The sequence below is a fragment of the Mauremys mutica genome, chromosome 12 (genome assembly GCF_020497125.1).
Source record: "Mauremys mutica isolate MM-2020 ecotype Southern chromosome 12, ASM2049712v1, whole genome shotgun sequence".
NCBI lineage: Eukaryota > Metazoa > Chordata > Testudines > Geoemydidae > Mauremys > Mauremys mutica.
In genome coordinates, this window is record NC_059083.1 from 57,605,987 (window position 1) to 57,620,186 (window position 14,200).

The 14,200-nt window shown below is 40.9% G+C and overlaps 1 protein-coding gene across 7 annotated transcripts in view; it reads left to right on the top strand.

Annotated features, from left to right (window-relative positions):
- Window positions 1-14,200, top strand: part of MAP2K4 (mitogen-activated protein kinase kinase 4) — a 190,776-nt gene that overhangs the window by 31,058 nt on the left and 145,518 nt on the right. For 4 of the 7 annotated variants that reach the window (XM_044982525.1, XM_044982528.1, XM_044982527.1 and 1 more), the window contains exon 2: window positions 724-756. The exons of the other annotated variants lie outside the window; for them this stretch is intronic. In XM_044982525.1, the coding sequence (XP_044838460.1) occupies window positions 724-756 (33 nt within the window). The remainder of the gene's footprint in view (window positions 1-723; window positions 757-14,200) is intronic. 7 annotated transcript variants of the gene reach the window in all.

Here is a 14,200-nt window from a genome sequence, read left to right on the forward strand (position 1 = left end):
GTTCATAAGCCGACCTCCGTCTCTGGTGCTTCCCTTTTTTACAAAAAAAAATTCAGCTTATGAACGAGTATATATGGTAATTTACCTTATTTCAGCTGAGAAAACTTGTTTGATTTAGTCTGATATTTTTATTAGTGCAGGTTTTAACAGACCTGGTCCTCCATTGTTGCACAGATGTTAACAAACTGAATGTTGCTTGTTGGGAAATGCTAAATAAAATACTGTTTGATTTGATGAAATATTTTCAAATGTCACTTACCTCAGTCAGAAACCAATTAACATCTTGGGCTTCATTGGGACACAGTATCCTCCTTAACATCTTAATCATCAAGAATGTGACTTGGTACTTCAGAAGACCTATATTAGCAAATTGTTTGAATGGATTTGCAAATGTATCCAAGGAGTTATGACTGTTTTGTTTTTATTAACATAACAATGAAACTAACACTCTCATAAGCTGATTCCCTCTCTACCTGATCTGGCCATTGATTTCTTTCTTGGCATTTTGGATAACACAGAGCTGTTGAAAATGCATGGGATGTAAATGAAGGAGATTGAGATGACTGCACTTGTTAGTTTCTCAGGATAACACTTTGCCCATGAAGCTAGTTTTATTCAGAATTTTGAGACTCTAATAATGATAATTGAAACATGTGACTTTTAATAGTTATGAAATTCTGTGACTTCCAGTGAATGAACTAGAACTTATCTTTTTTGCTTTAGGCTTTCAGATAAACTTCTGTGAAAAGGCACAAAGTAAGCTACAAATTTTATAGTATTATGCTACTTTTATTTTTATTTTTTTATATCAGTCTTGGTTCTGGGAATGTATCCACTGTTGTTCCAACTAACCAACCATGGCAATTATACATTGATTGAGCTTCCATTTTTCATATTGCTTAAAAAGTTTTTAAAAAATGGCAAATGGTTTTATATTAGGCCATTGGTTGTAAAAGTTTTACATGCCTTTTACACTTACATGTCTGTTACAAGTGAATAATGAACTAGGGGTACACAGATAGTTCTATTATTCACTGGAGTTTCACACACTGCCAAACTCCAGTGGAGTATGAATCAGGTGGGATTTTACTTTTTGAATTGCAGCTGCTTTATTAAACTAGAAGTGTTCATTAAAGAACACTTTGCTTCTTATGTAACTTTATATTAAGAAAAATGAATTAAGTTAAACAGTGCAACATATTTGTTCGGAGCACCTAAAAAGTTCCTTCTGTTGGTGTTGGTCACATTGATATTGATTTGGATCATTGCTACTATCTGTGCACCTCTGTGGGAGGAAGGGAGTAATGTAGATAACTTCCTAAACTTGGCTGGCTATTTCAATTGAGCATAGACTTTTGGAAGGTGAAACTAAAAGCAATTTTTGATGACTAATGGAAGCTCTTTAGGATTAATTTTTTTATTGTTTCTCTCATGGCTTTTCATACTTTGCATTGCTATGTCACTCAAATCACAGTACCCTTCACAATTGCCTGTCATGAGTTAGTGGAGTTTTATTGGAGACCAAAACATAGTTTTGATGGCACCTTTATTTGGTAAATGTTCTGTAGTTCAGTAAAAATCCACTCTGCATCTCATTCTGCATTTTAAATATATATTTTTAATTTTTATTTGCACTTGATGAATATGCATATTTATTTTAACTGAATTCAGATATCTAGAGTTAATTGCTAATATTCAATAATTGGTGTCTTGGAATTTAAAGACTGATATCCAATGTACATGCTTGCTAGAAAAATGAATATAAACTAATTTATTTTGAGATGCTCTAATGAGAATATTCTGCATTGTGGGATGACAGGGTTTATATTTCTTTTAACTGCTATTTGCAGATCACTGCGTCTCTGTTTGGAAAACTTACAAGAAGTACACTTACATATGCTCACTGCATAGCAGGCCAACTTGTGTCACCACTGTGCCAGTGGGACTGAACTGGAGAACAATACATGTCCTTTAACAATATGGTTTGTCCTAGAGTGTGGCAAATTCTAAAGTTCCTCTGGAAAGCAGTATTTTCAAATCCATTTTATAAAATAAAAACTTTACACAAAACTTGCGTAAAATTCCCAAGTACTTGGTCTTCCTATTGAATGCCTAGCTGATTGCTGCTCAGATCAAAAAATGTTTTCTTAAAAACCAAACAAGCAAACAAATCCCCCATAACGTATAGTTAGTTTACTGTGGTGATAAATGGGTGTTCCTGGAGCACAGGTGAAAGAGTTTGTTATACAGGGAATTTGTTTCTGAGAAAAGCTGGCACACCAAGTTCTGGCATCAAACTTGACATTTTAGGAAAGGTTGCCTTAATATTTGCTCAGGACACTGTCCTTACTCTTGTGTCAGCCTCTTACAGATCCTCTTCTGTACCATGGACACTGAAAACTTTCTGACCAGAAAATACCTCCACGGAGTGTGAATTTATTATTTCTCCACTAGGGACTGTTGCATAAAACCAGGATCTTTTTTCAGTCCACTTGTTCCAAATTCTTATTCCCCACCTGCAACCAGAATATTCATGGGGACATAATCTTTTCCACTAGACACTGTCCTGCTGTGTCAGAGGAGTCTGGCTTTACGAAGGGAATAAGCAGCTGAACTCTTAAACAGAACACAGGTCCCTGATAATGAAATGAAACAAAAGTATGGGCTCTGCCAGCAGAATGGTTTGTGTGCAGAGCAAGGGTCATTCCAAGATTTCACAGGAAGCACAAGCATGCAGACAAAGATCTCCCATCAGTGAACTGATGAGAGGACCTCAAAGAAGGAAATTGTCATTGTGCCCCCTGAAGGAGTTGAGAGCTTCTAAGGTAGGAATATGCTAAGCATAGAGTAAACCAATGAGTAAGAGGGAGATATCTTTGACAATCCAGTGGGATAAAATGCATCTATCATCTAAGAGCTTGGAAAAAATCATCAGGACTGCGTTTCTGTCAATGACCTATGTATTGTGTATGCCAAACCTCCCAGGAGCACAGTGCTAGGTCAGCCAGTGGGGACCCCAGAAGAAATGAGAGTTTTATCTAATGTCATGTTACTGTATGTTTTGAGGTCTGTACTTTGGGTGAAAGCTGTTTTGTATCTGCGTCTGAAGGTTGAAATGTGATTTTAGTACATTCGTCTTGGCAGTGATGTGCACTCACCTTGGATGATGGAGACAGTCTCCCTAGTATATTGTTGAGATGGAGGATGTAGGGGTATCTGTTGTGAGTTGCTTAGAGTTGCTATATTTACAAGGTAGTGTTCCAGTTGTTCAAACACTTATATGTGTACATAAGGTTAAGCATGTGAGTAGTCAAGTCAGCGGATCTGCCTTCACATTTAAAGATTTTGCAGGATCAGGACCTAGCAGCAAATACAGAGGCATTCACAGGGGCTGGACTCAAACCTCTTGCCTGTTTATCAAAGCACCTTAGTTCATCTTTAAATGCATGTGGAAAATAATAGAAGTGGATTAAAAATAACTGATCTGTATTCAGAACATTTTACTAATGAGTAACTATCATAGAATATCAGGGTTGGAAGGGACCTCAGAAGGTCATCTAGTTCAACCCACTGCTCAAAGCAGGATCAATCCCCAGACAGATTTTTACCCCTGTTCCCTAAATGGCCCCCTCAAGGACTGAGCTCACAACCCTGAGTTTAGCAGGCCAATGCTCAAACCACTGAGCTATCACTCCCCTACAACTATCCATGTAGACCTTTGTGTTCCTGCACACTCATCTGTTTCAATCATTACATATACAGGAAATATTGGCAAAAAATAATTTTGAACTGAAAACTTCACATGTAAAAATTCTTTGGAAGTTTGTCGCATCTGGCAAAAAGAGCAAGGCCAACAAATGGATTTACCTGCTGCCTTGATCTTGATCAGTCCTTGGAAAATTGAAAGTGATTTTGATCTTAGGTAGATTAAAATATTTATATTAAGTTTACTGCTAGTGTCCATTCTTGAAATGAATTCAATTGGCTTACATAATTCAGTTCCTAATTGTTCTGATAGGGTGACAAAATATGAAAGGCTCAACAGTCTTCAGAGGGAAGTGTTTGAAGAGTCTAAATCCTGCCACACTATAGACTTCTAAATAAATTGTTGTACACAGCCCTCTCCACCTTGGAAATCTGTATACTAGAATGAGAAAAAAAAATTATTCAGAGGTTGAGAATGAGGGAGGAAAACCTCTAATGTATTTTGTTGAGACAGGTTTTACTTGTTAGCACAGCGGGCCCTCTGAGAGAAGATGCTTAGAAATACTTAAAGGGTAAATACTGCGATGTTTATGTACTTCTGACAAATCATTGCTCATCATCTGAGGGGTATTTTGTGCTGAAAGGAGTTTGGGCTTGTGAGGTGAATATTTTAATAAGTGAAGTAAGTGGGTAGTTAAAATATCAAGGGAACTTTTTGACCAACAGAATTTGCTAGTCATCACAAAACAAGTTTTCAACAGAAAAGAAGCTTAGTGTGTAGTAAAAATGGCAGACTACTGAACTGAGTGCTTCCCATTATAAAGGCTGATTTTTAAAGGGTGGCAATTTTGCTCACTTAAACTTATCATTAAAATAGTTTCCATCTGTATTTTCTCATCAAAATTGGGTTAAGAAGAACGTTGGCAGAAGTATTAGCTAAATATTTTGTGTGCGTATTTAGCAGAAATGTCATGTCCTTTTAGAACTGAGATTGTGTGAAAACATTTCAGTTGTTCTGTGATATCATTTACCTGCTCAAAGACTATTTGGCTTGTGTGCAAATTTTTTAGTAGTCCTCCACACCCAGCAGCTCTCATGGAGCATTAGAAGAGCTGTTGGGTTCTGAGCACTTTTGAAAATTTGACCCTATATTTTTATGAATACAATATAAGAATTAAATAAGAGGTAAGCTAATTGAATTTACAATTGTATTACAGCATTCTAGTTTGTTAGTCCTAAATAGAACACAGCCCAGCTTCCCCTTCTCCTTGGCCTCCTTGCAGATGAGGAACAATTTATGCCGCAGATCTGTTTTTCTGCCAAAGAAACAAAAATTGGACTGTTTATTTGCAGATGTTCTCTCAGTTTTGCATGCTTGAGGGTGGAAAGCTGAAGCAAATGGGTATTGATATTCCATGCTGGGCAAAAGTTGTGCAATCTGAGTTTGTTTGCAGATTCTCCCTTTTGAATCGTGAAGCAGACACCTGAATTACTGTTGTATACGCACAGAAATTGACAATATTTGATCTTAAATTCCCACAATCCTTTCACAGGATCTGTTTGTTAAATTCAGTGTGTGTGCTGCACCCTTAAGAATTGCGGCTCTGCCTACTTTGGTGCTTTGTTTAAACTGTGGATTGCTGACTGAGGCAGATGAGATAGTGGTTTTCTGCCGAGCTGTGTGTTAGACACCATTGTGCTAACCAATCTTACTACTAATATTACTTGACGAGGGGGAAAGCTGCAGTGTGATCAACTTCCTGATCTCCAAAAAAAATAAATCCAACTTTCCTTTCCCAGCAGCTTGTGCCAGCAGCTTCTGTCTTGTGCATTCAGGCACAGCTCCAGGAAGTAACTGAAAGCAAAAGACTGAGCAAAAAACTTCTGTTTCTCCAGAGAAAGATAGCCTGTTTTCATTTCCCTTTGCATTTTTCTCCAAAGATGATATCCAAAATATTAAAATCCTCTGAATACCAAGCAGCAGGGTCCAGTTGAGGCTGAGTGCACAACCTCACACCTTTAGAAGCCCTAAAGTTGATAGCTGTTTGCTCTCTTGCTGTGTTGAAACTGTCAGAATGGGTGGGGCATGAGTTCCCCAGTCTGGTTCTTTTACACACATTTTCCATTAACCACTGTTTGCTGATAAGTATGTGTATGTGGAAAGCCAAAATGAAAAACATTGTCTGCTTTCAACAGCCAGGAAAGTGGTCAAAAGACCTTTTATATTTTTATCTGCATTTTGTCTGTTTCTGGGGTGATTGTTTAAACAATTTGAAGTACATCTCCTTTGATAATTAAGATAGTGTTCCAATTTAACTTTATTTTTCCTGGGTGAGAAGCTGTGGTGTTTGCTCAGAGCTGTTAGAAGTGTCCTCATCATCAATAATTCTTTTTCAGGTTAGCTTTAAATTGTTGCTACTCTGTAGGTTCCTTCTTTAATACTACATCGTTCCCATATTATCAGATGTACTGTATTGTATTTATAAATTACCCGTCACCATAGAACCATCCTCCAAAAACCTTCACATGTGGTTCTAAAAGGCCATCTCTCAACACGTCTAGATGGCACCACAGAACAGTTGTACTTTCCTGTAGTAAAAAAACAGCTTAAGGCTGTTTTAGTTTTAACATTTGTATATCTGAGCTTGAATTCTTCTTCTGTTCAAAGTTTATATAACTCCAATGCAAATGAATGGGATAGCACTTACTGACTTTTTCTACCCTCAAGTTCCACAGCAAGGAGGTTACAAAAAGCCTTTAGGACAGTGGTTCTCAAACTTTTGTACTGGTGACCCCTTTCACACAGCAAGCCTCTGCGTGCAATCCCTCCTCCCCCCCTACATTAAAAACACTTTTTTTATATATTTAACTCCATTACAAATGCTGAAGGCAGAGCAGGGTTTGGGGTGGTGGCTGACAGCTCATGACCCCCCCATGTAATCACCTCATGACCTCTGAGGGGTCCTGACTCCCAGTTTGAGAACCCCTGCTTTAGGAGACTGTTCAGCAGTCAGTCAGATCCCCAGCTGGTACTCTGTCATTTACATTCAGATGTAAAGCATCATTGCTTGGGGATTAGGGACAATTGGAGGAGGCTAGGAGTGGAGGATTCAATCAAGACAGTGTGCAAGCTCTAAAAGGAATTGAGGAAACGCAAGAAGCTGGGAACTGGAACAAGAGCTGTCTTCTAATGCAGTTGTTTTTTTTAAGGGCTTTAGGAGGTGATAATTTCCTAAAATTGAGGTTAGAGTTGGAATTTTGTGTGTACCAGGATAAAGGTCTACCCTTGCTTACCTTTTGTCGGGGGAATTGGTTATATTTGAGCACAAAATGGTGTGTTCCATGGGTTTTAGATTTGGAGATCTTCTTCTGCAATGATTGTCAGTCAGTGAGATCAACTTACTAGATCTTGCAGTTCGACAGGAATCCTAATAGCTGCCTTCACCTTTTTCTTGACCAGAAGTGAATGTTGGAGGAACAGTAAATCTTATTGAACTAGATCCCCGAAGAAGAGAATCCAGAGCTCTTAACAGAAGTGCTACCTGCAGATTGCAATTACGCTTCTACCCCGATATAATGCAGTCCTTGGGAGCCAAAAAATCTTAACGGGTTATAGGTGAAACCGCGTTATATCGAACTTGCTTTGATTCGTCAGAGTACGCAGCCCCTCCCCCTCCGGAGCACTGCTTTACCGCGTTATATCCGAATTTGTGTTATATCGGGTTGCGTTATATCGAGGTAGAGGTGTATATTTCTAGAGCCAAAACCTTCAAGGTGCCTGATGTAGACATCTTCAGAAGCACATTGGATTTTGTCATCTGGAACTTTGCATAATAGGAAAACCATTAAATCCCCATCTTCCTGCCTCGTTTGCAGAGTGACCTGACACTGCAAGCTGCACTTCATTATCTACAAACACTTATGCTTCAACTTTCTATTGTAAATAGAAATATTTGATTAAGCTTTAAGACCAGTTGTTCCCAATTAGCTTCCATTCAAGGTGCCTTTTTTCCTTGCACTTTACTTTATTTACCTCTTTAACAACTTGAGAGTTCTGTTTTCAAAGCTGCACTAACTGTAGAAACTGTACTGTGTCCTATGTTTGAGACTCAAACAAAAGGCCTCTAATGACATCTCACAATGACTGACTCTTCCATGCCCAAGAGCTATGTGAAACAATACATTTTGTTTTTGAAACTTTGTATTGGAGAAATTTGTGCATTTGAACAAAGACTAAGCTATCATTTTCAAAGAGAATGGAAAAGCCCAGTGGTATGGATGCATAGTTACAGAAATCTGCAGTTATGGTGACAGCCAGTTATATACCCCAATTTGGAATGGAGGATAGTGCCACAAGACCTCAAGAACCATCAGTACCATCTATGAATTCTAAGGGAGAAAACTATCCTATTTCCAGCTAGATTGAGAGCATCTTGATATGTTGATTTATAAGTAGATAGTCAAATCCTTCCAGAAATGCAGTGCAGCTATAGAGCAGCAGGACGCACTATTGAAATGCTGTTTGTTTTTTGATGGTTGAGAAAAATGTAGCGAATAAGACCTAAACTTGTGTATAGTCTCCAAAAATATCAAAGTGATGTTTGTGAGGGAGCTTCCCCAACTTTGAACAGACCATAAGTTACTTTGTTGTTTGTGAGAACTATGCATTCCCAGTAAAAGTGTGATTTGGAAGTCCATCAGCTCCTGAGCTAGTAATGACTAATGACCAAGTAAATAAGACCTGCTTCTGAACCAAGGCTCACTACCCCTACATACAGGGACCATCCAAGCCAAAAAGTGAGAGTGTGGGCTCTTTGCCTTCAAGAGCTGCGACTTGAATGACAACAATGACAGCATTGTCCTCCCCAGACCACAGTGAGCTAGAAGTCCCGGGGTTATACCCACCTGAGCTTCCTTTAAGAGGAAACCCGCTATGTGAAACCAACCATCTTCTGAGACTTCGTGGGTCAGAACAGGTTCCCACTGAAGTTGGTCTCAAGCTGGCTCCAACCATATGGCATGAAAGCACCTTGTTCCAAAAAAACAGAACTTTAGGAAACAGTATGGCACTGACCCTGGAACTATTTACTACTTTTGGCACCAGAACAAAGTTGGTCAGAACAGTTCACCATCCCTGTAGTGGAGCTTGGTACTCCACCTTGACAAGACCCAGTTCCTGCACAGCTGTCTATTCTGCGAAGCACTGTTGAGCTACTTGGCACTGATGGACCTGCAGATGTACCTAGAACCTCAGTCCCTCTTGCTATTGACTTCATCACAACAGTGAGCACCAACTCTATCTAGTAGCACAGCACCATCAGTTTTTAACACATCGAGGGCCAGTGCACCAACCGTGGGTCTGAACTATGCATTCTCTTCAGAGTCACCTTTGGAATCAAGGAAAGAAGAAATTCCACATAATCAACAAGACTAACCCAGACTGTCACCACAGCGCTCAACATCTTATAGAGGATCCAGACACTCCTCACAGGAAAGGTTTTGGGGCCCACAGATTCCTGGTTTATGGTTCCCTACCCCCTGGGCTACCAGGCTTTTATCCACCAATGCTCATGTATCCTTGCTGTGTACCTTGGTCAGCTCAGGGCAGCTTTGGTTCCAGGGAACAATCGCACAGCCAGACCATGCTGCACCAAGCTGCCTCCTTCATTGTGCCATTCATTCAGATACCCCACCAGCTCCGCCCAGCTCCCAGTTTCTGCACAGCCACAAGTAGAAGAGGCGGTAATGGAAGAGCAGGCATTGAAAAGTGAACTGCTGCACTGGTGACCCTTTCCTCCTCTTTCCCTGATTAGTCTCTGTTTCCCCACACAGCCCCACAAATGGACAACTATAAGGATTTCCAAGACCTATTAAAAAGGGTGGCTGAGACCCTCCAAATCCCTAATGACACACAAACTGGTAGACATACTTCAAGTCTCCACAGTAGGCAAGATAGCCCTCCTAGCTAATGAGGTCATTATGGATCCAGCCAGAACCTTGGGGCAGAAATCTGTCTTGGCACCACCTACATCCACCAGATTAACACTATCAGGTGCCTCCTGAGTGTGTGGAATTCTTTTACACTCACTCTATCCCATCCTTCCTTCCATCCACTGTTGCAAACAAAAAGGCAGAACAATTCAGACCCCCACAAAAGGAAAAAGAGCAAATAGACTAGATTTATTTGCCTGGAAAGCCTACTGTGATGCGAGAAGACCAGGTGCCACCAAATGCCAAGGCCCGTAAGTCTCAACTGAACAATGACAAATACATAGCTGGAACCAGTCTGGCTCACCGTGTGTTAGTATTGTTAAAATAGGCATTAGAGTTATACAAATGTACTTAGTGTTGAGACTTTATGGAATGCTTGTAAGTTGCTGCATGCATTGAGCTCTCTTATAATATCTGTATCCCATGTTGTAAGGCAATATTTTGAGTGTTGACTCTCTGACTGTAAATCACAAGACAGTCGAGAAGCATTAATGAATGTGAAATACTAGTTTCCAACAAGAGCTGCTATTTTCTGCCCAACAAAACAATGCCCATCAACACCAGATGAATTGTTGTAGAATATCAGAGGACAAAAGACTTTGCTAATTGCTCCCCACCCCTCCCATTGCAACTTGAATTAGAAGGGTCAGAGGATTTAGAAAGATCATGTTTGGGCCAGAGCACGATGTATCTTCAACAACAGCAGGAAGCCTTTTACAAGGTCACTATGTTGCCAACAGGAAGCGGTTTTCCATCTGATGTCAACAGCATAATGTACCTCCATAAGAGTCTGGGATCTCTCTTAATTTGGACTGCCTTCTTTCTTTGAAGCCTTTGAAGCCTTTTTATCACTTCACTGCTCATGTATCTGGTATTTAGGAATGCCTTCTATCATGCGGTGGAAAACTCCTTGGTTTTTACCCATCCCACAACCATGAAGTTCCTGAAAGGCATCATCAGAACCTTTTTCATGGGTACTACAACTTGCATCTGCCTGGGACCTGAACTTGGTACAGTACTTGTAGCACTTATTATTCTGCTGTTTGAGCCTTTGGCCTCCTGCTCTCTTTTGCACCTCCCTACGAAGGTGCGCTTCTAGAAGAGTGGGTGAGCTTGGGGCCCTCTTGGCAGACCTCCCTACACGGTATTCTAAAGTAATACAGTATGCTTGAGATTTCATCCCAAAAGTTCCCTCTGATTTGCACCTGAATCAACCTGTTCATTTGCCTATCTTCTATCCAAAACCTCACAATAACAGGGAGGACAAGAAGCTCCACTCTTTGGATGTCTGATGAGCTTAGCCTTCTGCTTGCAGAGTATGAAGATTTTAGGTCTCTGTGGCTATTGCTTTCCATCACTGACAGAATGAAAGGAGAAGTGATTTCTTCAGAAAGACTCTTGACATGGATTTCAGGGTGTCCTCCTCCTCTGTTATGAGTTTATGGAAGCCCCTGGGAGTGTCGGGCTCTACTAGACCACAAGCTGCCTTGATGGCTTCCCTGCAGGGAGTTCCCCTCTCAGAAATCTGTGGAATGGTGACTTGGAACTTTGGTCACCTTTACTAGGCATTGTGCCCTTGTTCACGCTTTGTCTGTGATGCCTCCTTTGGTTCAGTGATCCTGCAATCTGTGATGCAGCATAAATCCTTATGCCCTCCTCTACAATGAGTATTGCTTGGGAGTCACCCATAGTGAATACCCATAGGGACCTGCACTTGAGAAAGAAATGGAGGTTACTTGCCTTATAGTAACTAGAGTTCTTCAAGATGTATGGTCCCTGTAAGTACTCCACAACTCGCTCTGCTTGAACTCTCACCTGATTTGCAGTATAGCAGGAACTGAAGAAGTGTTGAGTTTGCACTGCACCATATAAATTAGTTCAGAGCATGAGGAGGTGCAGGGTGCAAGTGCAGACCAACAGGTACTGCTGTTGACTATCTTCCAATCTCAGTCACATGGAGCACATGCACAAGCACAGTGACTACCCATAGGGACTTGCACTTGAAGAACTCTGGTTGCTACAAGGTAAATTAATCTACGTTTTCTCCCTTAAACCAAAGCAAAACAGAATAGAGATGCTCACCAGGTCGCTAGGGATGTTTTCGCATCCCATTGGTCCTCAGAGCATTTGGTCCATGGAGAGCTGTGTCGTAACATAGTGCTGCCTCTCCTCTTCATTTCCAGTTGCTGCATTAATAGCATTAAAGACACCTAAAACTACATTACCTTTCAGATATTACTTTTCCAAATAAACAAACTCTGTAATTATCACAGAGGAATAAGCGGTGGAGAGATGTCCGTGAGAGAGGCTCTGCATGAGGGAGATGTTTGAGAGACCTAGGGCTACTGCATTTCCCTGGCAGAATTGTGAAAAGACCTGTGCAATTCAAGGACTGCAGGTCCCTGAAAGCTGAATGGGCTATCATTGACAATAGCAGTTTGTATTGTAAGATTAATAAGAGCACTGAAGTTTTAGAGTGAATGTTGTTTCAAGTCTCCAGTTACAGAGCATAACAAAGAAAATATTTTGCAGTCAATGTAAAAAATCAGATATTGGCTACTGGGATTGGTCTAGTGAGAATTGGTTGGGCCAGAAGGACCTAGAGTGGAACCTCTAATAATTCCTAATATCTCTTTCAGTAAAGAGGCCATTTTTAGCTGGGATTTGAGTATTTGTTTTGCAGGGTTTTTTTACTCTTTTTATACCAGAAGGGATTATCATGATGAGGGCCCTACCAAATTCATGGCCATGAAAAACGCATCACGGATTCTGCAATCTGGTCTCCCCTAGGAAATCTGGCATATTGTAGGAGGGATGCGATATTGCCACCCTTACTTCTGTGCTGCCGCCAGAGAGCAGCAGCTGCTAGGCGGGTGCCCAGCTCTGAAGGCGGCGTCACCAATGGCTGGCTGGGTGGAGTGTCCTGATGTAAGCTTTAGTGTATCTGAGTTCTTGTTTGTGTTTATGTCCAAAAGTCCCGTTAGCTCTCTTTGACAGTGTGTCACACTGGGATCTCGTGTTAAGTTGATTATCTGCCATGATCCCTGAGTACTTTGCAGATTTGCTGCTTTCCAGGATAAAGTGTCTTATGCTATAAATATGGCCTACATCCTTTGTACTTATATTGTAATGTTTTTCATTTGGCTATATTAAAATGCATGATGTTTGATCATTTACCAAATGATCCAGATATTCATTATCAGTTACCCAGTTTCATTATTATTTCTCATTCTGCCGATCTTTATCATCTGCAGACTTTATTAACAATCTTATTCTTATTATTTATTATTAGAATCATGGTAGCACCTAGGAGCCCCAGTCATGGACCAGGACTCCATTGTGCTAGGTGCTTTATAAACACAGAACAAAAGAACAGTCCCTGCCCCAAAGAACTTACAATCTAGTATAAGATGAGAAAACACTGATTTTTATATTTTCTACCAGGTCACTGATAAAATATTCAATAGCATTTAATAAGAACTAATCCCTGTGGTAGTCCATGAGAATATTTATCATTCACAGCCAGGGCCTACCTTTCCACAGATCGATTCATAACTTTATTGGGTCTGATAGGGACAATTCAGGGGAGCCCTTGGACCACAATATGAAACTGTTTGCAACTCCTGGGACACGTGGCAGCTTGTACCTTCATGACTGATCATGCAAGGCTACTCCTCCACTGCTTCCAGGGTTGGCTCAGCACCACCTATTGTCCAGCCAGACACATGCTGGACAGGCATGTGATGTTTCCTCTCCAGGTGAGGAACTCCCTAGACTGGTGGAAAGATCAACTCAACATCTGTGCAGGTGTTCCCATCTGTCATCCTACTCCATCAGTACCTATGACAACAGATGCATCACTATTGGAATGGGGAGCTCACCTCAGTGCCCTCATGATTCAAGGCAGATGGACTTCTCCAGAAACCAGTCTCTTCATCAGTCTGTTGGAATTCAGGGCAGTCAGCAGCCCCTGCTTTCATTTCCTGCTCCCATCAGGGGAAATCAATCAGGGTCATGACAGGCAACATATCCTGCATGTTCTGTATCAACAAGCAAGGAGGAGCAAGATCCCCCTCCCTGTGTGCTGAAGCTATGAAACTATGGAACTGGTACATAGCTCATCAGATGCAAATTTCAGATATGTATCTCCCAGGTATAGAGAACACCACAACTGATATTCTCAGCAGATGCTCCTAATAGCCTATGAACAGGAGCTAGACTCTCAGGGCTTGGCTTCACTACCAGGGTAAGTTGACCCCTCCAGCTACGTGAATAACGTAGCTGGAGTTGACGTAGATTAGGTCGCTTATTCCGGTGTTTCACTGCGCTGTGTCGATGGTGTCCGCTCTCTGGTCAACTTACCTTACTCTTCTTGGGTAGCTGGGATACTGCGGTTGACCGGAGAGCGCTCTGCCATTGATTTAGTGAGTCTTCACTAGATCTGCTAAATCGACACGCACTGCATCAATTGCAGCAGCATCAATCTCTCGGGTAGTGAAGACGC